At 39.8% G+C, this 25,554-nt stretch overlaps 1 protein-coding gene across 6 annotated transcripts in view; it reads left to right on the top strand.

Moving 5' to 3' along the window:
• The window catches only part of lpp (LIM domain containing preferred translocation partner in lipoma), a 273,915-nt gene extending 251,328 nt beyond the window's left edge, over nt 1-22,587 (top strand). For 4 of the 6 annotated variants that reach the window (XM_028443772.1, XM_028443774.1, XM_028443771.1 and 1 more), the window contains 3 exons: nt 14,680-14,858; nt 16,941-17,061; nt 17,773-22,580. In XM_028443772.1, the coding sequence (XP_028299573.1) occupies nt 14,680-14,858; nt 16,941-17,061; nt 17,773-17,901 (429 nt within the window). In that variant the 3' untranslated portion in view covers nt 17,902-22,580. Of the gene's footprint in view, nt 1-14,679; nt 14,859-16,940; nt 17,062-17,772 lie in introns of all 6 variants that reach the window. The other 2 variants (XM_028443777.1, XM_028443776.1) reach the window with 1 other exon arrangement.
• The last annotated feature ends 2,967 nt before the right edge of the window (nt 22,588-25,554 follow it).

Genomic DNA, 25,554 nt, shown 5'->3' with positions numbered 1-25,554 from the left:
CAAAAAATAGATCTCCACACTTGGATCAATGCAAGTACTTTTTATGTATTTATTTTATTTCCAAGCTTTTGGTCAGATGACCTTCATCTGGGCAACAAACAGTATGGTCACAATGAACAGGCTTATATGATACAGGCAATCAGTCACACCTTTGCTACACCACTCCCATCACGTGGGAGATGTAGTTCAGAAGCAGGAGGAGGAGGAGTTGAGTGAAACTCATCCTCTTAAGATCCTCTTAATCTTAGCCTTTTGGTAGTGGTAGCACCGGCCTGATGGTAGCATGGAGAAGAGAGAGTTTCTAGGCTGGTTGGGCTGCTTTGGGATCTTCACAGCCCTTGACCTGTATCACTTGATATAAATGTTTGAATGCACCACCCTCATGAGAGCCACAAAGTCCTAGTCCTAGTGTGAATTTCCCCTTTGGGAATCAATCAAATTCTATTATATTCTTCTCTATTCTAGTTGGTGATATACCCACAGAAGATGTTCAATGATGCCTGTGTAAAAGTTGAGCACAGTGAGCAGGAGTTTAAAGTCATTCAGTCATCTAAGGTAGTGGAGACTCTGTCTTGCCTTCTTCAATATGGTGTTTATGTGAGGAGACCAATACAGGTTCTGTGTAATTGTCGAGATATTTCAAGCTACCCGCTCTTTTCAACTCAGACCCACTGATGCAGAATGGGAGGAAGACCCTCTGCTGTTTCCTGCTGAAATCCACAATTTGTTCTTCAGTTTTGCTGACGTCCAGTAGGAGGTTGTTCTCCTGGCACTGGCTGTTCAGGTAGAAGACTGTCCTTTTAGGACTGCTTGGCATTGTGGGAGATTTGCTGTGTCGTCCAAAAAGGAAAGTGTTCAGTCCCAGCTCACACAGTTTAGTGACCGGCCTAGAGGGTATTATGGTGTGCAATGGAGAGCTATAATGCACAAACAGCACTCACATGTAGTTTTCTGTCCTGGTGTCCAAGTGGCAAAATTGTTTAAAAATATGAAGAATTAAAATCCATAATTCAGACCAAAACAACACTGTTGCTGCAGCATAAGCAGAAGGGAAGGAATGCATAAATTAGTGAGATTATTCAATATTAATTCATGGGAGAATAAACCGATACTCTGATCAGTTTCATTTTTAAAAAGGCACAGACCTTGTCTGTGGCCCTGACGCTGCGTTTATACAGCTCAGACTACATCATAAGGTGGACAATATTTGTATTTTATACAGCCTGTATTATCTTGAAGGACTGAGGCTCTCTGCGTCACCACAAAATACATGAAGGAATGAATTTATTCATTTATCAGTCTGAAAGTACCCAACACATGCAGACTTTACTTTCAGTTATCATGGCGATTTAGCCGGTAAGAAGTTAACCAAAGTCATAGGACAGCACACAGAATAAATCCCGGTAGTTAGCACAATAAGACGAAAGCCACCTTCATAATACAGGCCCTTAGGCACTGCTAGTCTTACAGGGGTTTATAAATTAAAACAACACAGACAAAACAAAACATTTAGTGTTACATATACACTATCAGTCAAAGGTTTTAGAACACCACAATTTTACACTTTTTTACTATTATTCAGTTTATTGTGTCATTGTACTCTGAAATGAAAGCATAGAACAAATAATCAAAATTATGGACTCAATTTATAGACCAAAATGTATTCTAAACTTTTGACTCATCAAAGTGGCCACCTTTGGCAGATATAACAGCTGAACACACTGTCATTTACACTTGACATTCTTTCTACAATAGAAATCAAATGTTCTTCAGAAAGTTTTTGCCAAGTCTTTTGCAGCAGTTTCCATAAATGTGAGGCACTTGTAGGTTGCTTGGCTTTCACTCTTCTGTCCAGTTCATCCCAAACCAGCTCAATGGGGTTTAAGTCAGGAGACTGTGCTGGCCACTCCATGTTTTCAAGCTTACCATCTTTTTCTTTTTTCCTGAGGTAGTTTTGGCATCGCTTGGACTTGTGTCATTATCTTGCTGTAGGATGCACCTCTGACCAACTAGGTGCATACCAGAGAGTATTGCATGGCGCTGCAGAATGCTGTAGTAGCCATTTTGGTTCAGGGTGCCGCTCACACTGTACAGTGTGTCACCGACCCTGGATCCAGCTAAACAGCCCCAGACCATCACACCTCCTCCTCCATGTTTGACAGTTGATGTCACACACTGTGAAAGCATCCTGTCGCCTACTTTTAAAAAGATGCTGTGTGATAAACCAAAGATTGAAAATTTTGATTCATCAGTTCATAATACCTTCTTCCAGTCTTCAGTAGTTCAATGGTGGTTTTTCGTGGCCCAGGAGAGCCTCTTTCTCTTATTCTGATGTCTTAGCAATGGCTTTCTTGCTGCAACTCATCCTGTCACACCTGCAGCTCGAAGTGTTCTCTTTACAGTTGAAACTGAGACTTGCTTACCCACGACCACTATTAAGCTGTGCTTGAAGCTGTTGTCCTGTGAGCCGCCTGTCACTTAAGCTGTTAACTCTCAGAAACATGTCCTCTAATTCAATTGTGGCTTTGGGTCATGCAGACCGCTTCCTGTTAGAGTTTCCCCCAGTTTCTAAGTGGCTTTTGATATTAAGAAAACTGCACTCACTGACACGTTGACTTCTTTTTGCAATTTCCCTGTTGGAAAGACCTACATTTTTAAGCGTTATGATGGTCTGTCTCTCTTCCATTGTCAATTGCCTTTTTCTCGCCATTTTTGTAGCAACATCACTACTTTCTGCAGTGCAATACTGTTCACTTGATGCTTATGAGGATCAGTGTGTTCCAACACTGATTTTATGCAGACAGAGGGGGTTGTAAGTAATCAAGAAAAGTTGGAACGTTGTGTTTCCTGAAAAAGGCCTATTTGTATAATTCTGAAATATACATTATTTTTCAGTTTTCTAAAAGTTAAAAAAAAAAAAAAAAAAAAACTTTACATCCTTCTGTTGCCTATTTGGTGGCATATGTATATGATTCTAGATTGTGTTTTAACCGGGTAGATAAAATGTGGTGATGAAGTTTAAGGTAATCTATCACCCATTTATCCTATGCATTATTTTGGCTAGTTTTAGTGTCTGGTTACCCGTATTACCTTGAACTACCAATGTTCTAAAGCAAGAGTTTTCAAAGTGTGGGAGCGTCAGCCCCCACCCTCAAAGACCAACTATATAGCGGCGTCCGCTTCTCCCAACACTGATTTTAATAATAACAATAAGGCCTACATCGCTTTTAAACAATTAAACATTTTTGGGGTGAACCTGTAAATGACCCTGCTTAAGCTTATCTTCAGGTGACAAACAAAGTCTCTGCCATGACGCCGAGTGAGCCAAAACAAAGACAACACGCTGTTGCTTTAATAGTGTACCGACCGAGTGGCAGGGACTGGCTGCACACACCCTAAGACAATGCCGAACTGACGCCGACTCACACACAAACCACATTTAAACAGAGCACTGATGACAACTGATTACAGGAGGGACTGGCAGCTAAAAATGAAGGACAAACAGACCTGCCCAATGATGAACTCCAACGTAACTACAAGCACACAACAACTAACACACACACGCCTTTTTACATGGAGTGACACGGAGATATACACACAGAGACCAACACAGACATGCAATAGGAACACAGAGACAAACAGGGAGACACGCACAGAGGCGTAAACAGGCAGGGAGACAGAAACAATCTACTCTCAAACATCTATACACACTTCCACCTGTGATCAGACCCTTGAGAAAGCCACCATAGACATTAAACAACTCAGCTGAAGAGAATACACGGAGGGATTCTGTCATCAACACTTTACCCTTTTTTTTTCTTCTCCTTTGTGTGATAATGTTTACCACAATTTTTTCTGGTTTTTTTTTTTCTCGCATGTCATGGCACACCTAAAGAACTCTGGTGTCCCCCAGGGAGTCGTGACCCACACTTTAAAAAACCCTGTTCTAAAATATAATGCCATGCATGTATTCTGTATTTGATAACTGAGGCATTGGAATACATTTGCCTAAATATAGGTTTCCATGTGCATTTTATCACGCCTGTATGTATGCAACAGTTCTGATTCCACAATAAAGATAACGTTCAGTGGCCAGAAATCTTGTATGCATTCCTGAAAGGCAATGTATTGGCAATCTAAAAAAGATTAATATACCCTGGGCTGAGATATAATAGTAGGTCTTTAGCAAGTTGAATCAAACAAATGTTGTAGCTTGGATAAATAGATACAATATTTGTTGGCCTGATAGGAGAACATGCAAGCTGCCCAAAGGGATGGGCGATATTGACAAAAAAATTATCCCGATAATTTCTGGTATTTATCGTGATAACGATAAAAATCACGATAAATAAAAACTATAAATAACAAATAATAATAAAAAAATTCACAACTTAGTGTAAACAGGTTCTTTACAGACTCAAATAAATGTGAATACATCAACATTAGACATTCCATTTTATGGATATATTTGTGCATGTGGGTCACTCTATTAGTGTTATAGTATGTAATTGATTTATTTCCTCATTTGAAATAAAATTATTTTCTAAAAAAAAAAATCACATGAAAAGCAAAAATAACTCCTTTAGTGTTTTTACTTTTGCTGAATCTTGTTTCATTTATCTGATAATGAGTTACATAAAGTTATGGTTAATAAATATCTCTCTGATTTCCTTTAATTAAACCAGATCAAGCTGATGATTTAATCATTCAGTATATTTAGGTGTAATAATCTCAATAGTTACATTAGTCTAATGGGACCAGCTTTGTCTGTGAACACGTGAAATATAATTTAAAAATATTACGTTTCACAAATTGGGACAAATGAATAGTGACATTAGTATTTATGCTAATATTTATTTCACACAACATGTGACATGTTTAGTTTTTATCCTTCCATAGTAAAGTGTTAAATCTGAACATAAACAGATCGATGGCTCTCTGTGGTTTTATGACAGTAAGACGTGTTTTTTTACTTGGTCTATTTCTTATATGGAGAGGTTAGCATTAGCTCTTAGCCCAGCCTGTGTGCCGGTGTGTTAGCTTAGCATAGTTAGCTTTAGTTGAGTTTCCAGTTCATCGTTGCTACGGGTTCATCTCTGTCTGTGTTTGTGGAACTTTGGGTGGATCTGACGGAGGAACTTGAATTGGTTCCCTTTGTTGGATGGTTGTCTGGTTTTAACCAAGTAGTGGTCCATGATGTATCGCAGCACGGCAGCTTTAGGTAGCTGAGACGAGCACCTCACACGCACAGGCGGCGGTGTGTGAAGGGGGTGGTAGCGGTGCATGGCAGAGCTTCCGTAAACAACGTTCTGCTCCAGAGAATAATAAACTGACCACAAACAGTGGCAGTTTTGGCCCATGGAACTCGTTTTTTTTTTAGCATTCTTGGCTAAATTGAGGGACAAATGGCCCGTGGCCCTCGCTAATTTCCGACATGGGAATTTATCGTTTTTATCGTGGGATGACAAATTCTTATCGGTGAAAATGTTTTTGACGATAAATCATAAACGATAAAATATCGCACATTCCTAGCTGCCCATAACAGGGACTATGATCAGCACAGACAGTCCTTCATCTGTTGTTTGTCATGTTTTTGATTATTTTTGATGCAAAAGTTTGACTGTCCATGAATAGCTGGTTTAAAGTATGTGTGAGTTCTGTGAAAATAAATATTTTCCAAATTGATTGAAACAATTTTTCTTGAACCATTTTTGAAATAGATCCCTAGGATCCAATTTTTCTATTGAAACATTAACTGTATATAGTGTTTGCTGTTACTTTAAAGGAATATCAGCATTTTTAAACTACTGAGGATGTTTCTCTTACAGCATTGTGGGTCTATGTCAGCCTGTAAAAGGGGAGAAAAAGCCTCGGAATTATTGCACTAATTGTGTTCACTGAATTTAGCTTAAAGAAGTGTGCTTACACTAACAGGCACATAATCAAACCACCCGAATGACAAAATGGAAGTGTACTGGGGCTGCCAGAGCAGCCAGAGGCGACAGGGATGATGCCAGCTGTATTAGAGTTGGTGGTGATGGTTGTCCTCCACAGCAACATTAAATTGGTCTCTCCTAGCTAACAATGGGATGTCCCCAAGAACTCCCCTTAAGCTGCTGCTGTCATTGAGAACAAGGATATAGGAAACAATACGGCCAATCACAGAGGATCATCCCTCTTTCATGTCCAGCTGCAGCATAGATTTGAAAAAGTCCATATTTGTAGCTTCGAGACTGTTCGGCAGCTTTAATTAGACTAGACTTCTCAACACCCACACACCTGTCACTCCTCTGAGATGGATATTTAATTTGTCAGATCTAAAGGCCTCCAGTCAGCAAGCATGGTGAATTCAGGCCATCCCTTCAGCTTTTAGACTGCAGGTATACACACACACACACTACTAAAAGGCCGCCCTGCCTACACTCCTGAAAACAAGCGTAGGCTCCTCCATTCTGCTGACTCCGTCACCAAATATTCATCACAGTCTGCATTAGCTTGCAGAGTTCTAATTGAGTTCTGTATATTCAGACATGATTAACTCGGTCTAATTCCTCAAAGGAGTGAGCCAATTAAATAGCACTAGCACAAATAGGATTTCCCATCTTTGTGCGTCTGCACACTTGCCAAGACAATTATATGTGTGTATAATTGCTGCATACAGTGGGATATGAGCCCACTAGATCTGAAGCAGGTCATTATTATTATTTTGTTTTTTTATTGACCCACAGTACACAGGAATAACAACTATCCTATCCATTCTAAGCAAGTAAAAGATAATCATGCACATTTTGTTTAGTACTCTGTTTGGACAAGACTCAAGAGTGTTTAGATAACACCAGGCTCTTATCCATGTTTTTTGTTTAAGAACCCCAACAACCCTGAGGAGTAAGCAGGAGAGGCAAATGTTAGTGACCCAGTGCTGACCCACCACAATGTCACTCTAACTTATGGTATAAAAGAACTACTGCCGGGTCTTTGTCAGTTTCTCTCTGTAACCAGAGCAGGAGACATTGCCCTAAGTCTGAGGGGCTCACATTCTGCTGTGGAGCTGAATTTAAGACAGAGAGGAAGACAGGCCACGGCAGTGTCCTTTATTTTTTCACCCTGGCCGTAGAGAAAAAAATATATAGATATGTATATCTTATATTAGAGCGATCACAGTCCCTTCAGCCACCTTCTATTGGCCTGGGCCATGTGTTTTAGCTTAAAAAGTAAATCCTATTGTGAACTTTATTTGACTTATTAGATTGTCAATGTTTTTTGTTGTCAAATTAAATACCCTGTAATAGGGATAAAAAAAGATCACAGGAGGCCTTAGGTCAAAACTAGTCCTGATGTAAAAGCAGACCAAAAACAATTCTGGACTGAATGTTCCTGCTCTAGGTCAGGACACTGTGCTGACAGACAGACTGAGTGAAGCAGAGGTTTAGAGTCAGTTTTCCAGGTCAGAGGCACGAGAACCTCTCACGTTTGTCCTGAGTGACTGGCGTGCACACATGACTGTGCACGTCATTCATGAGTGTGGATTATAATGCTGAGTTTTTCAAGGTCACTGATCATGTGTGAAAACATTAGAATAATATCTTTCCACTGTGTAACATGCTCACTTGTAAACAAAACAACAGGACGAACATACACACCTTCGTTATCTTCATTCTGACTGCGCAAAAGTTGGCAGGGAGAGTTACATACAGCATAGTTATGAAGTGCATGTGAGTGTGTGTGTCAACTCAATTTATTGTATCCTCTTGAATCTGCATCTGATGCCGAGGAATGGTTTGAAAACATAGGCTGTGGTTGCTGGGAAGCTATGACAGAACTTTGAAGCTGTAAGTCTGGAGTGTTGCGTAATGCAGAGGATGCAGGTTGAGAAGCAGTACACACGAAGGAGAAAGACGGATCAGGTGATGGGGTTGTAACCTCTTGTGCCCCACCGGACCAGCTCCACTTTTGTGACTCTCACGGGTCTAAATGTAAAGAATGAATAAAATCACACATTTTATACCTCTCCATAATCCTAAGAAACTCATCTAAAGCTGTAGTCAACACACATTCAGAACAAAAGACCAAATCACACACACACCAGGCCATTATGTTCAAAGAGGGAAAAGTCGACAATTCGGCAAACGCTGCATTTTTCCACTGCTATGAGTTACAATATAAACACAGAACTCTATGACAAGAACCTACGTGAAACTACAGGCCAAGCTTAATCCACTGATATGCAGGTCGGGTATGTTACTTACCAAAACAATGCCACAATATCAGAAAACACAGTGTAAAAAGTCAGCAATGATGACAAATTTTGTCTTTGTTGTTTCTTTTCAAAAGTTGCTCCATAGTGCAAGAAATATTTTGATAAATCCAAATTGTGTTTTCAGATATATACCGCCATTACAGATATCTGAGCATGTCTCAGTGGAAAAATCCGTCCAATGAGATCATAGTGCTTGTGCGTAAAATGGCAGGTCCCTCCTGATTGGCCAGGGCTAGTGTTTGATATCAATGATTTCTAGCTTTACAACGCTGTGTCAAAAATTCTGATTGGTCAAAACTTTGCTGAATAACACCGATGCGTAACGGCATTGAAGAGTGGAACAAAAAATTGCATTACCCATGACACAGCAGAAACTTGATTAAAAATGGATGTGTGTGTATTTCAAGCCAAATTGCAAAAAAATTTTTGGGCGGACTACAGATTTCTGTATTTAAATCATGATTTATTGTCACTCAGTATCACATATTTCCAAAAAAATTACATAATCTGTAACCACTAATGGTTTTACTTCACTCACCAGTCTGCTGTGGGCATGCCCTGGAGGGCTTCAAACTCCTCCTTGGCCACCGTGTAGTGGTCCTAGAGGATGAGCATGGTGGTTTGTTCCCAGTTTTTAGCATTCCCAGTAATTCATGTTTGTGTTTTATTACAGGGGCTGGCAGGTTTAATAAAGGTGAATAAATGATTAGTCAGCCTATGAATTGTGGGAGGGAGCTTAGAGGCCTAAACATTATTTGGATGGTGGGCCAGTTTTTTTAATTTTATAAAAAACACGCACTTTTACCCCAAAGTCTGGGTCATCAGACTGGGGTTTATCATCCCTAGTATTGTGGGGGGTATGTGTGCAGTGCTTGGTGCTTCATGGAGCAGCGATGTGGCTGTGCGTGTTCGCGTAATGGCAGCGTGCGGTGCGCTCATTAGAGTGATATTTTGGGGCTACAAAGTAGTCCCGCGGGTCAAAAAATTGTGGCTGAAAGCCTGGCTCTCTGTAGCCGTGTGTAATGCGGTTGCCCCCGGTCCGTGTGACGGATGCATAGGTTTGCGGCTGTTATAAAAGAGGTCTGAGGAGCGCGAGTGTTTGTCATGGTCTCGACGATAGGAGAACACCGTCCACCAGCCCTCATATCCCTGTCTATTCATAACAGGTCCTTAAAAGGACCTTCTTCAGGCAGGCTTGCTTGCTAATACACGTGTAAAAACATGCAGGAACAGAGTGTAATAGATGCATCTCTGGTTAAATCTGAGCATGGAGTGAGGAATCATAATCTTTGATTTGAGGGGGCACTGCCCTCACTTCCCCCTGCGTAGAGGTGGCCCTGCTCCTACACCCACATCAGTTGCGGATGCAAAGGCATGCCTGGCTCTGGGAACGCTCTTGTTGGGGCTCAACTTAATGCCAACTGTGGCCTATGTAGCACATGTGGGCACTCACTCACTCCCTCTGTTTGTGGTTACAATCGTTGTAACCCTCCACATATGATACAACACTGCACAGCAGATTACGTTTCGCTCCACTGCACAATAGCAACATCAAATTATCCTTTCACCACAACCAAAATGGCTTCAATCTAATCTTCCAGTTTCTTGTCCCCAACAACTCCCTCCCCCTTGTTTCTTCCCTCTCACTAGGGTGCAATACTGCCCTCTTTTTTAATATTTTCTCCTCTAATGAAGTTTATCTTACCCTTCCATAGGGAGGGCTGGTGATGGTAAAGAAAAGTCTTTTTTACCTGCAAGATGTGTAAATGGCTCAAGAATCAATTTACCCATGGGTCATAGTTATCTTCTGTTTCGCTCTGGTTAGACATATTGGTAATATTTTAGCTTCTTTACCTCCCACGTAATACGTTGCATTCAACCCAGTGTTTCACCTCCTGGCCCATAACCTGTTAAGCGGAGTAATGCACAGAGGTGTCGGCCCCACAAAGAAACAAAGACAGAGGCAGCAACTGGTTCACTTCAGCTGTCAAAGCATATTTTGGAACAATTACCAGAGTTCATGCTCCTCCCGAGTACCATCACCAGAACACACTAGGAAGACATTAGTCAAACAAAGCAATGCTGGAGACCTGACTGAGCCTTCATGTCGTCATTACATTTAATTAGAATAGTTTGCTCATACAGCTTGAGAAAAGAAAACAACAACAAGGGAATGTTACAAATAGTAGAATTAAATTTCAGATTTCACAATTGTCATCATCAGTCAATTTGCATGCTCTCCTTCCACATGTGGATTTCTTCTAAGAAAAAAGTTAGGTTGAAAGCCTAAGTTGAAGTAAGTGTGTGTCTGTCTGTCTGTCTGTCTGTCTGTCTGGCACTTCTAAATTCATACTTGCCATAGTTAAGTGTAGTGGCAGGTGTGGTGAGAGTGAAGCTATAGTGATCAGGTGCGCTTCACTATGTAGCACCGTCTGTGTGACATGTAAACACTTGTTAGGTGTCCAGGCTTGCAGGCGTATACGCGCGTTCAAGTCTGTAAATGTGTGTGAGTGTTGTATCCTGTCCAATCACAGCAACGATCTGACTCAGAGAGTAACACTACAGTCACTACCAATCTATGGGCGGGTGTCCTGACACAGACTGTAACCGGACTAAATGGTGGTTCGTTATACACTCACACTCACCCACACACTTACTGACTTGCACGCGTGTATACGCCTGCTTGCCCGGACGCCTAACAATTTTTTCTAAGTGTTTACATGTCACGCAGACGGTGCTACATAGTGAAGGCCATCTGATCACTATAGCTTCACTATATATATTGACTGATATCTTTATGTTTGTTAGGTGCACATCCAGGTGTGGCGTAGGTTAAGACGTGTTAACACGTCTGCAAGCACACATGCGGACATGACTTGTGCATTGTACGTGTACCTATTTTAAGCCTATGGAAAATGTAGATTAGACGTGCAGGCGCAGGGTACGTGTTCGATAGACTTGTGCGCATGAATTTAGAAGCGATCCACCCCATAGCGTGAGTTCGTGCATATTTATGGGCACAATTACTCCAATATTTACCAGCAAACTATAAATAATGATAAATTCAAGTCACTTTCTACTTTTGAATAACATCAACTAATAAAATTATATTTTGTGATGATGAAAATACATGTAATTTATAATACCTTCAGCTCAAATAATTGTGAATAGCAGCAAACGGTCTGAAAAAGCAAGCGCAATTAATTAAATATAATTTTAAGTCTAAAAATTTTTAAAAATAAGATAATGTGGAAATTCTTTAGTTACATTTAAGTCCTGACTGTTGGTTTCCAGGACAATTTCTTCTAAGACAGTTGCTTCAAGTCTAAACATTTTAATCGACTGCTACACATTGTAATATTTTCAGTCTTCTGTTCAACACAGCTCTGGTCCTCACAGAAGAGTAGGTTTTGACTTAAAGTTTTTTCTCTGTCCTGCTTGATAAAACCACACTTAAAAGAAAAAAAGGATGCTGCTTGTCAAGGTTCATTAAGTCCGCAGAAGAAGGAGGGTCACTGATTTGACTCATGGTTCACCGACAAGTCAGTAAATATCTTATTCATTTTAAAGGAAGCCAAATGCTGCAGCACATATTCATATCTTCCATAAGATCCTGTTAGATATCATTGGGCTACCTACAGCAGGACGTCATTAATTCACGCTGCACAGCCTGGCACTGATCGACCTCCCTGTGACACACAAAGAGGGAAAGATAAAGAGGGAGAATCAGATCATCTGTATATTTGGCTCACTGCGAGTTCAGCATGCCAGGTCATAAATCGCGTGCAGCCTCAATGAACTCCAGCCTGCCTCCTGTCAGAGCGACTGGGCCGTGTGAAACTACTGCAGAAGAGAGAGGTGTAAAATGTGTGCTGATAGGGATGGAGCACAGCTTTCAACTTTGCAACACACCACAGCTGATTTCCAGCTGTTTCTGTCTGCAAACACACATCTCGCTTTTGCCTGGTTTTACTCTTATCCTAAAAACACACAGCTCATATAGTGTGCAAAAAATGATTTGTTTTTGTTTTATTAAATGTGACCCCCTGCTCAGTGACCCTATGATTGTTTGTTCTGTGTGTTTAAGCCTCTAAACTTCCTATTTAGTGTTGTGTCAAAGACCATGACATTCAACCACACATAACCACGAGCAGAGCAGCTACTGGACACTACACTGATCAACATTTGGAGCAAAAAGATTAGAATTGAAGTTATTTTATTTAAGAAAAGGGCACCACAATTGACATTATAGCACACTCCACTCACCCTGTGGTTCAGCAAGAGGCTGCCTGACCTAAATTCACTTCACTTCATCTGCCTAGACATTTGTTTAGCCTTCTGGGTAAACACTTAGAGAAATGTATGAGGGAGAGAGAGAGAGAGAGAGAAGGGGGAAAAGAATACATATGCTTGAATACATCACATTAGTGAAGGGAAGAGCAAAAACACAGACATCTGAAGATGTTTGCAGCCCTCTAGTGGCAAACTGCAAGTGACCTGAATGTTTGATAAAGACAAGAGGGCCTGATGGATTTCGGAAAAATTCCTGAGCCCTGTCAGTGTAAGCAGGGATGTCCAAATTCAGGCCCAGAGGGCCACTGATCCAGCAGATTTTAGATGTGTCCTGGCTCCAACACAGCGGATAGGCTCATTATCAGACCTTTATGCAGACCTGCCTAATGATACTTATTTAGGTTCAATTGTATTCAACCAAGGAGACAACAAAACCTGCTGGATCAATGGCCATTGAGTTCCAGGTTCGGATACATCTGGTGTAGGTTGTGCCCTGATGCCAGGCCTTGTTAATCTCACATTTAAAAATAAATAGTTTAAAAAAATAAGTGGCTGTTAAATAAATGAATCAATGTTAAAAAAAAAACAAACAATAATAGCATTACAATTGTGGAGAGAACAAGGAGATTTTTTTGTCTTTTGAGTACTGTACTCATTACAATGGCCCAGAGGAACTGTGTGTTGTGAAATTATGTGCTCTAGTTAAGCTTAACAAGGGCAAGGTATTCCCACATGAAGGGTAGATAAGAATAAGTAAGTGAGAGATGGAGACGGATGAGCAGGAAGAGTGCCGGATGTTTCAGCGCTGTTTGTCTCTGGAATCTTAATTCTTAGGTTGCAAACATGACCCCGCCCCACACCCCCATTTACCTCTACAACACTGCGTCATAATGTGTGTGCGTGCATGAGGCAAACCCATATTCCTCCACGGAGCTTGTGTTTTTGCCAATGTTTATTTATCTATTTATTTGTTTGTCTGTGAACAGTCTAACTTAAAAACTGATTTTGATTGATCAGTTTCAGAAATGAATAATTCCTCATGTTCAGCTCTTTGAGCTGGTTTTCAGCACCTCCTGCTGCTGACTTTGCACCTTTAAAGTGTGAACGATCATGGTACCTGATCGGGATGACTGATCCAGATAACTGGACATATCTGGCTAAGAGTATATTTGGCGCTGGCTTCAGGTTTGCGCTTTTTGAGTTCTCTAGTTGCTATTACCATCTCAGAGAAAGAGTAGCAGTTTTTTATGCCCACATTGCTTTTCATGAAAGAAAGTCACTTCAGGAGTGCTTTAACGAAAAGACATTTCTTCAACACCCCAAATATGGACGGTGCACATCTTCTGCTCTCACTTGCACTTTCACCCTCGGATGACACAGATCAACCTGTGAGAATTTGATCTAATGAAAATTGTCTTTTTACAATTCAGTTTCAATTAGTATGAAGAGAAAATAACAATCCTCATGCATGCTGGGTGTGTATACAGCTGATGACGCAGCAGTGTTGCTACACACCCCGAGCTGTGTTTGGAAACACTGAGGCATTTCACTACTACAGCGGGAGCCAATAGGAGCAGGGAAAGTGTGCAGTCTTTAGTCCAGTCGAGCATAGAAAAGAGCGACGGATGAAAAAAGGGGTGCAAAATGACGTATAGGGCATAGATCCAGAAAATGCCTTAGCAGAAAGAAGCAGCAACAGTGACTATGCAGGGCCCATCCAACTGTAATTGCAAAGCTGTTTCGAGAGGTTATTTATGAAATATTGAAATAACAAATGGCAGCTCCTGGCAAATATTAGGAGAATAGATGCTTCAGATTATTCAGATGTGGAGTGCCCCCCCTCCACCCGCACCCAAGCGGGCTGCCTACTCAGCCGCCTGGCTAAAGAAATCCTGCAGTCATCATAAACTAAAAATATTTACTGCCAGAGGGGAAGACAGATCCATTGTGTTTTGTTCACAGAGAAAAGACATGAGAAATCAAAACGAAAATCACAAATGTGATGTGCTGTACATTTCTTTTTGTCTCTAAATATATGTATTTTTTGTGCTGACATACAGTATATCTCTGTGCTCCCACATGAGCCCATGTACTCCTTGAGAAAAATGTCAGCGTGTTTGTTTTTGCAGACCACCCTGGAGACCTGCAACATCTGCAGTAAACCCATCATGGAGCGCATCCTGCGGGCCACAGGAAAGGCCTACCACCCTCACTGCTTCACCTGTGTGATGTGTCACCGCAGCCTGGACGGCATCCCCTTTACCGTGGATGCCTCTAACCACATCCATTGCATCGAGGACTTCCACAAGTACGTAACAGAGGGATACTAACCTGCACATATTCATTGTGTCATTTCAACACACAAACACTGACACAGTATATGCAGCACCTGTGAGATGGACATCTTGGGAGCCAAATGATGTTAAAACTCTGTTAGGGCTTTCACAAGTTTTTCCTGAAAAAAATACCCTAGATATACTAATCATTTTTGTATCTATAAACATAATTCAGCCCATTCAGTGTGGGACCTCAGCACTTCCTTTGGGGAATGACTTCACACAGTACACGAGCAGTTTGAACATTTATACATGTTTTAACAGTCCATTCCTGCCATTGTATAACATCCCTCTGATTACATAACAGCAACCTTACCAGAAATTCTTCAAATCAGTGACCAAAAGGGAAACAGAAGTAAACAGCTGGCTCTCATTGTGCCCTCACACAGCTCTTGTTTGTTGAGTGCACAGCTCTGCAGTGGGATATTGTTTAATTCCTCATGACAAGTGTGACCAAAGCAGTACAGTCCTGTGTGTTGAGGAACAGTCATACCCGCCCTAGCTTTAGCTGCTTTGTTTGTTTCTAGCAATTACTGTAAGAGTACAGAGCCCAAAGGAACACACTTCTTTTATTTCTGAAACCCACTAACATTAGACTAACCTGACGTGTGTTCCTCTGTAAGCTCACCTTCTCAGATCCTCACTTTGAAAACCCAGTCAGCCCTGTTTAGCAACAAGTGGCACCAATAACTTTGCTACAGTTATGCAACTCTGTAGCTTTTTTGTGTGTATAAGCAAATGTTATAAATTATATTATAATTAAAACACATAATCAAAATATCAATTCACCCATGGGTAGGCACTGCCTACCCTGACTGCACGTCGCTGAACATTAACAGTGTGGGCAGCTTCCTGCCTGTGTTCTTTAGTTCCTGCTTTTTCCGCAGCCACAGTGTTGTTTTTGTCTGAATTATGGATTTTATTTTTTAATATATTTTTTAATGAATTATTCCTCAATTGTGACGTAAATTGTTCTACAGTTTCTCTGTGATTGTGATTGGTCTGACGCTGCAATCTCCACGGCAGTCACAAGAGCCCTCACGTAGGCTGTCTGAACCTTGCTTAAACTTGCTTAGCTAGTTGATATCTCGCTTCGCAGAGGTGGGTAGAGTAGCCAAAAATGGTACTCGAGTAAAAGTACTGTTACATGTACATGAAATTTACTCAAGTAAAAGTAGAAGTAGTCATCCCAAATACTTACTTGAGTAAGAGTGAAAAAGTACTCAGTGGAAAAAGTACTCAAGTACTGAGTAACATCTTATTTATTCAAAAAGCATCAAAATCACATCTATTCTTAGAACTTATACATTCAAACGCTTTGTAAGAAAAACATGACGACAAAACAAAGCAATTTCATCTTCTCTACTTTACATCATTTCCTTACATCACCCTTTCCTCTCTTTGACTCCCTCCTGTACATTATTCTCCTCCTTTCTCTCTCCTTCCTGCACACCAGTTTTGTTTCAACACCAAACGTGCAAGGCCTATCATCTATTCTTCTCTCAGTTAGTTTAAATTTAGCCGATGGCAAAAGACTGTTGACTGACTGACACTAGCGTTAGCTTAGGAAAAAACTTACCGCGACATGCTTCCGTAGATTAGAAGTGGAGTTCTAACACACAACACCGGCACTCGGCTGCCACTCGGCTCTTGGTGACATCATCAACTAGTCAACGTCGACTCGACTAGTATGCACATAAAGTCGACCTTTAAAATTTTGTAGTCGTTCAACCCCTAGTTAAGAGTGGGTCAGCTCAATCTTACATTTCCTTCTTAGTGAAAGATCTTCTTAAGTTAAGAGCGACTTTGGGAAACACATCCTTCTTTCACAGCGTTCCTTAGAGATTGTTGATAATGTCCATGTCAGTTGCTGTTACTATTAATGCCATCCTAAAACTACTGCTGGCACTTTTTATTCTTAGTCTCTGAGAGTGTATCAACAATGCCTTAGAAAAAATAAATATGAATAAAGCCTGAGAAATGAGTCCCTAAAGGTCTTGTCATGCCATGTGATCATTTGCTTATCCTCAGCCATGCTGTATTTTGTCCTATAGGAAGTTTGCTCCACGCTGCTGTGTGTGTTCTGAGCCCATAATGCCAGCGCCGGGCCAGGAGGAAACCGTTCGTATCGTAGCCCTGGACCGTGACTTTCATGTGCAGTGTTACCGCTGTGAGGTGTGTTTACCATTCCCTGGTAATTCATTTTCTACATAAAAACATGAAACATGATCCCCTTTTACGAGTCACCTGTTTAGCCAGATGGGTGACTCACCTCCTCTCTTACCTGTCTGAAAATAGTTATTCATCTATGCAAAGTTTACCATACATCATAGTAATCGATCTGTCAGCCACCAGTTGTGGAGGTTGATAAGAAGTTGTGAAGACATGTCACATTGACAAAGAGCTGCATCAGTGCGAGCATACCGTGTGTCTGGCAGACAAAAAGGTCAGAGGAAAGCAATGCAGATCAGCTGTAAGGGCTCTACAAAAGAAGATTTCTTTCACTAGGCAGCCATGAGGAGATGGAGTTATAATTTGACATGTGAGTGAGAATATGTCCTTACACACTGCTCACATTCATTAATGTGCAGTGGTGCTTTGATTACCCTCTGGAGCCTCCTCCTATCTGCCTCGGTGCAGTTTCCATACCATACTTAGGGGCAGATTTACTAAAGGTTTAGGGGTATTAAAACATCTGCATTTGCAAGGATGACCTGGAAACAGTTAGGGTTAAGGGACTTAAGTGCTCAATGTCCCGCAGTGGACTCGAACCAATGACCCTCAAGCTCGCTTCCTTAACCATTAGGCCCCCACATGTATGGCCTTAGTGAGTATGGCGACAGGCAGTTTATGCTTGTGGATTGACAGAGTTTCTGTGTCCTGCAGGACTGTGGCTGTCTTCTTTCTGAGGGTGATAACCAGGGCTGCTACCCATTGGATGGACATGTCCTCTGCAAGAATTGTAACAGCAACCGCATCCAGGCCCTCACCGCTAATGCCACCACTGACCTCTAAATAGACCACCTTCTCGAACACCTTCACTGTGATGACCACCTGCTTTCACCCCTTTGTCCACATAAAGAGACAGATAAAAATCCAACTTTTATACATATATTTTAAGTTTGATCACTGCAAATGAGGCTGTCTTGAATAACTGTGAAAGAAAAGGTTCAATACAAGATACTCATCATTTACTTAGATAAACGTACCTTATAATACTGGGATTCTTATCTTGCATCACCTTAAACTAATGACACGCACACACACACACGCACACACACACACACACACACACTTTTATTAAATTCCAAATAAATGTATCAAAAAGTGCAATTATAAAAACAATATAATAAGTATATATAATCTAACTTTTGTTATTAACTTTTAAAGTTGAACTTGTTTCTAGTGGTGGGAAGAGAGAAGTCACATTAAGAAAAAAAGGTTTTAGGTTTTTCTTGTTTTTTTGTCTGCAACCACTGAACATTTGTTAGTGGCTTAATTTTGAGTCTCAAACTCAGACTTTGAGAATCTTTGTTGTGATAGACCTCCACAGTGTAGTGGTAAGTAAGCAGCTATCCTATGTAAGGTTTGAAAGCTGAGTTTATTTTTGCCAACATTTTTGATTAAAATCTGATGTTATTCACACTTATAACTTCACTCAGCTGTGTGTTATCCTCTGCTCTGTCGCTGAAGTGGCTGCTTCAAAGGCTTCCTTCACATGTGTGGGGGACATTTCTGTAATGACATCATATTAGCTGTACAACATCTTTAAAAACTATTTGATATTTTCCAATAGGAAATCTGATGCAGATATGCTAGTTTAAATTGTGTTTGTGTCTAGGGATGCACTGAAATGAAAATTCTCTGCTGAAACCGAAAACCAAAAAAAAAAAAGTCCCATTGCATTTATTGATCTGAATGTATACTAACATCACTAAAAATAAAACATTGCAATCGTATGAATTATCAATGTATTAATGCTTCAAAGAATAAATCAATGAAAAATATGTATTTAGCACTGACATTCCGACAACGCTCAATACAAAATAAAAAATAGTGTTTAACTTGATCCTACTCATACATTAAACAGGCCTATAACTGACTTAGCTGCTGGAAGAGAGTCAAATTGAATATGTTCTCTCGTTGAAACACTAAGTGCATTGAAGTCACAGAGCCTGTACGTTTGTGTGCATCATTGATTGTGCACGCTTATAACGTTGACCAAGTACTGTCATGATGTAGTAAAGAGGATGTCTGTGAAACATGCGGAGACAGAGTGAAACCAGATTCTGCTTCTGCTGCACAGCCAGACATGTGGTCTGTGTGGACAGAGGGCGACAGGTATCTACAGTGTCTACATGACACAGAAACATAAATCACATTACGTGCTCCATCAACTCTGCTCAAGAACACGCTTTAGTGCTCAGATGTATTGAAATACAGCCACTCTGCGAGGTTGGCCCGTTTCCAGACAAGCGCGCATGCTGACCACGGCGTCATCACAACATGCTGTTTCCATCGGCTTTTTTCAGAAAGAAAAGTGTTTCGGCCAGAATTTTGGTGCATCACTACTTGTGACCCATTTAGTGGAAAAACAGCTATTTCTATGTATTTATTAAAGTCATTTAATTCTGTTACTTTAAACTGCCTGTTTTGATTTTCTATAGAGAAAATCAGCAGGCAAACAGTGCAGTGAGCTTTGGAATGATGACTGTACACGTTTTCCAATTCTCATTTGACCAATGAGCAAGATAGTTCACTGGCACACTGTGTGAGTAACTTCTTTGGCCACAGACCAGAAAAGGGCTGATAATAAAATGATTACCATGAAATGTAATTCTTATTACTGTAAAACACAGATAATTAAGGCAAAATTCATCTTATAAAACTTCAATAAAGGATGCATAGTTTTATGTTAAAATATAGGGCATTCTGTATTAGGATGTTTGCTAATGCTAACCAGCTGTGGCAAAATGCTAAGCTAACAGCTTCAACCTTTGCCTGATAGCTAAAAAAGAGACTAAACACTTCATCATTTTACAGTGACTTTGCCTCTTTGTGACATGAGGGTGTTTCTTATGAACCACTTCATGAAGCGATTTGTGACAATGTTACACAAAGATATTTGCAGGGATATTTTTTATCATTCAGGACACTGTCTCTTTAAGAGTGTGGAAACATCCCGTTAGCTTCTGCAGCAGCAGATCTCTGCTGAGGAGCGACAGAGAGTTAGTTAAAGAAAAACACATGCAGTGTTTCCTCAAACATCACTGTTTTTTAGACAAGTAAAACTAACACTATAACACACACACAGCAATATAAACAGTCAACAAATTTGGGTAGTTACACACCATCTCAGACAGCGTCTGACTTCTAGAAACATTTTCTTTCTGAAAGCATTTCGGCGACTCTGTGAGTACTGAATGGGGAAATATAAGCGTGTGGTGTGAGAATGCGTCAAATTGCGTGACTGTCACACTCAAAGCGTGAAGCTTGGCAGCTCTGTATTTGAGACATGGGCTTTTCTTAACTTAAAAGCACAATACACAATTGTATACTTGCAGAAGAATTTCATTTGTACACATTTAATTCCCTGGGTTCATACTATTAGAAACCACTTGTATAAACGTGGATGACCAATACATTCTCCACAGGCTGCATTTAGTATTTCTTTGAACTTCCTAAATAGAAATCCTTGCTAAATGTAAAATATTCTTGTCAGGAGGACTGGGCAGCACAGTTACATTTTTATCTGACACAACCTTGTCTTTGTTATTATATAGTCTGGGTGCTGATGATGATGTATCCATTACATGGATTATCTGTGGTTTACAGAATGCTCTCAGGCACTGATAAAGAAAAAAACATGGCTATGCAATGTTGAACTCTAGTTGCATTGACACTTTATGAAAGTTTCATGAAAAAAGAAAACAATTGTTTTTACTTGTATAGACACAACCCAAGTGTTCTTATACAATATGTAATAAATGCTATGCAGTGTAACTGCTTATCTATGCAGTTTGTCAGTATTGGTTGTGTCATTAACACTCCTTTATTCTGTGTTTTTGTTTAATGTTTACACAACCACAAAATGTTCAATGAAGCAGATAAGAACGTCTCATTGAGGTTTTTTTTTAAAGTGAAGCTCACACTGTAGTTTGATAGAACTTGCTCATGAAGCGTATACAAAGGTACAGTCAGCTAAAGTTGTGGTGTTGTTTTATTGAGGACTCTGGTTGACCTGAACAGGATTACATTACCAAACTAAACGTATGTTCATTTGATTTGTTCCACCTATTTTCTCCTTCAATTCAAGAACATACTGTTGATTGGAGTCTCCCGTATTGCACATAGGAGAGAGCTAGCGTAAGAATGTGCTGTTATCTATGTTTTTATTTTGTAATTGCAAATTGACAATCTTCCTGCAATTTTGGTGAACAGTATCTTGTTTCATAAATTAAAGAAAATGAAAGAAAATGTCTTAAAAAACAAAACTGTCAAAATATCAGTTATTTATTAAGCCAATTGCAAATTACAGGAAAGTTTGGGATATCCAAATTGTCAGCTGCTCTTGTCCATTTAGTAACAGCAATGCAGCAATGAACCCAACAGCTATATTTTGGCCTGTACCTTCTTTATCAGCCACTGTGCAGAACCAGCATCATTTTCTTTAGCAGTTTGAGGTGTTAGCTTTGAGAACAAGCTGTTTACTAGCTTGACAATACTGCCCCACTCCACCCTCAACTAATAAGCAAGATGATATTTGGCATTGGTAACACTCATCTTGTTGTACTAGTGAATCATTCTGAAAACATTTTGCTGCGCTGAGCATTGTTGCAGTTTTATGCTGAGCTAATGTTTGCTGTTGTTAATGGTCTTATGTTTGGCCCTGTCTTTGTCATATGTGGAGATATGGCATATACATATCCCCTCATATTATTATGCAATATGTGGAGATACTGTATGTCTACAAACTTATAACAAACTAATCACTTAGCAACTACTTTTTTAGCTTTTGTTTAGTGTTAAGAAATTGCCAATAACCATACTGAGACTTCTAGCTGCTCAAATAAGATATATTACTATTGTAAGTTGAATAGGAATGAAAAGGGATGCACAGCCTCTGTAGAGTTTAATACAATCAACAATGCTGATGACGCATGACGGAAATGAGTGTTAAACCAAATGGATAATGCTAATTAACAACAAAGCTAAATCTGTGTTTTCTAAAACAGTATTGTTTTCTAAGTATCCCACGGCCTGTCCAGCACACAAATAGAAGTCTCTGTGACGAAACTCCTCCTGAGGATAGATTTACACATGCGCGCACACACACACACACACACACACACCAGTTTATTGTGTGTCTTGTGAAAGATAAGTACAGACCAAGAACATTATTTTAACTTTTTATTTTGTTTTTTTCTGTCTTTGTTCTGCCATTGTTTGACTTTAAAAGTGCCTTTGGCTGAGCAATACTTAATGACTATACTGTTGCTTTGTATTTGTGTTTAAAGGATTTAATGTTTTTGTGTTTACTAAACCAAAGTTTAAAGAGGATTTCTTTAGTTTGGACCAACTAATCCACACAGTGAGATGCATTCATCGGCATGATGCAGTGTTAGTGCAGGTGAGCCATTTGATGTTTGTTATGCCGTTGCTTTTTGTCTTTCTTGAATAAAGCTTTGCTTTTGCATAATTTTCCTGCTTTCTGTTTTACTTTAGTTTGTTTAAACTGAGCATAGTGTTAGTTCAAGCAGGCAATAGAAGTCAAGCCAGCTCAGTCTCAACCATGTCAGGTGACAGCAGCTGATCTCTTAACCAGCCTTCAATAAACCAATGGTTCAGCTTATTTCCTTCTCTGCTTCCTAATGGGGAAAGCATACAGGACACACTATTTAAACAGCTGCCTTTCTGCCTCCTGCACAACAACATTTAGATTAGTGTGCATCATCCAGTTTAGCCTGCAGCTCCTTATTAGGCTTTAAACGATCAGGATTTTTGGGCTGATCACTGATCACCAATCAGTGAGTTCAAATAAAAAGAAAAGATTACAATCCGATCATATGAATTCAGGTTGTTTTTTTTGTTTTTGTTTTTTTAGGTAACGACAAAATTCCTTCGGTACCATGTTTCGGGACCCAATGTGTCCTCGTGACTATGAGGGAGTGGAAGAGTTGGCTATTTGCATGCAGGACCTGAACATAACATCGCACACACAAAAGCATCATGGCTTCGCTTTTTAAAATGCGATGCAGACCGAGCACTTGCAGGTGTAAATGTGAGCTAAACGATTTGATTTAGTCCCCTGAACAGCAAGCTGTGCCAACTACAAGAGAGTTAGAGATTAAGCTGTAGAGGCAGACCACAATGGAACTATGTGAAGCCTCCATCAGCATTAGTGGAGCGCGCACACACACACACACACACACTTGTAGATTGTAATATTTACACTCTTACAATTATTATTATATTATTATTACTATTACAATTATTAAAGACTTTTTTTAATATTTGTATAACATTAAGGCAAGGCACATTTATCCGTATACCGGATTTCATACACAAGGCAATTCAATGTGCTTTACATGATTAAAAAGTGCATTAGAGAAGAACATTAAATCAATTAATTCCACTTTTTTGTATTAAAATGCAAAAATAATTTTGAAACAGTAACAATTAAGTGTTACTGTTTCAATATTATTTTTGCATTTTAATAAAAACTGAAATTGGTGATTTTTTTTTTTTAAATACAATGAAGAAAAATATATTGAAAATGCAAAGCACCAAGCACAGCTACTCGCTTCATCAGAGATCCACAATAAAAAGCACATTTAGTGGTGCCAGTCAGTAGCACACAGAGCATTTCAGTATTTGTAGCTCACTTTGTTATATTTATTATTGCAACATTTAAAACTCAGCCCAACAGGAATCATCAAATGTGCACATCAACATGAATATAAAATCAACAATGTAGTGTCCAACTCAACATTTGGAGAGAATTATTAAACATCCAGTTTCCAAAGAGCTTAAAATAAATAATTGATCCTTCTGCATCACAGCAAAGACATTTTCAATTTGTCAGCTAAACGTACCACCTCAAAGCAAATGGCACACATTGTGATTGTGCCTAACCACCTCACATGTGTAGAAATAAAACATAACACAAAATCATTCCTTACTACAAAATAGGCTCCACATAGGGTGTTACAAAAAAATGTAAACATTGCAAACACCTTATCATTTCCCATCCTATTCTTGACAAAATGAAAAAAACCAAAGAGCTACTATATATGTGGGTTGTCCACATTACTTCTGTTTTTTAGCACTGTGCCAATTGCTCAAACACACAAGCACGTTTACATTTTCAGACGACAGGGCAGCTCTCTTCTTCTAAACAATATACCCAGACAGTGAAAATAACCTCTCGCATGGTACAGATGTAGCAGGTGTTGCCAAGTACTTGCCAAGTACTTGAGTGCAAGACAGGCCATTTTGCTGTGAGCCCCTTCATGTTTGGCCCACCACTGTTTGGGACAGTCTTGCATGTCAATAATGGGCTCTGCTTTGTAGCGCTCCACACATCTGGCAATAGTGTCTTCCTCTTCATCAGATGAAGAGTCTGGGGCAAGCATCAGAGCTGATGGTGACTTCGGTGACTCAGGCGTTGCAGGTAGTTGTGGCTGTGTAGTCCTCTCCAACCCCCTGAGCAAAGCAGTGATAGCACACCACACCTAAGCCCTTTCTGGTCGATTCATACATTTGACAGAGCTGCCAAGCCTTACGCTTTGAGTGTGACAGTCACGCAATTTGACGCATTCTCACACCACATTTGACATTTCTCATGCTTATATTTCCCCATTCAGTACTCTTTATTTTTTTCATGATAATGAACTTTGGTCCTCATAACTTGCCGTAGCTCGAGTAACTCTGATTGACTGACCAAGATAACCAATCCCAGACCAATCCATGTCTCCCTGTGCCTAATCACATTTCAGCCTTAATGAAGGAAAAAAGTCAAAAGTGACACAAAATGTTGTTATTGTGCTGCTAGTGATTAATAAAAGGGTCTTTGTGGCATTTTTTTCCACTGACTTTGACCCATTATTGTTTTTCTTGGAAAACTATTGATAAAAAATAAATGGTTTATATCACCTATTGCCATTTTGAGGAAAATTATAGAGATATGAATATTGGTCCATATCACACCAGCCCTAATGTAACCAAAGCAATAACATTTTATCTTGTAAAGGATATTACAAATGAGGCGTTCAAACACTGTTTAAAGTATGATTTTATTAACATGAGTGTGTTACCTCAATAACAAATGGAAATCACGAGACTGATATGCTGCCCATGCAAGTGTTGCTAATGCTAATGCTACACCACATTAGTTAAACAAAGTAAAAAGACTGTGTGCTATATACAGTATAGTTGGTTGAAATGAAATACTGACAAATATATGTATTTTGTCAAAATTCTTGTTAGTTTTCATTTGTAATTTCTGGTTGATTAAAACTAGCATTAGGAGGCCACAGTGCAGGAAGAGCCGCTGGCATGGAGGTGAGGACATCAGTCTTAAGGTATAAATCAACGTTTAGGCCAAAGCCATGTTAAAAAAGGACACATTTTTTTTCACCAGAATGCATCAGGTCACTAAAGAGTCAC

This window comes from Gouania willdenowi, chromosome 4, assembly GCF_900634775.1.
Source record: "Gouania willdenowi chromosome 4, fGouWil2.1, whole genome shotgun sequence".
NCBI classification, from domain to species: Eukaryota; Metazoa; Chordata; class Actinopteri; order Blenniiformes; family Gobiesocidae; genus Gouania; species Gouania willdenowi.
This window is presented reverse-complemented; position numbering and strand designations above follow the sequence as displayed.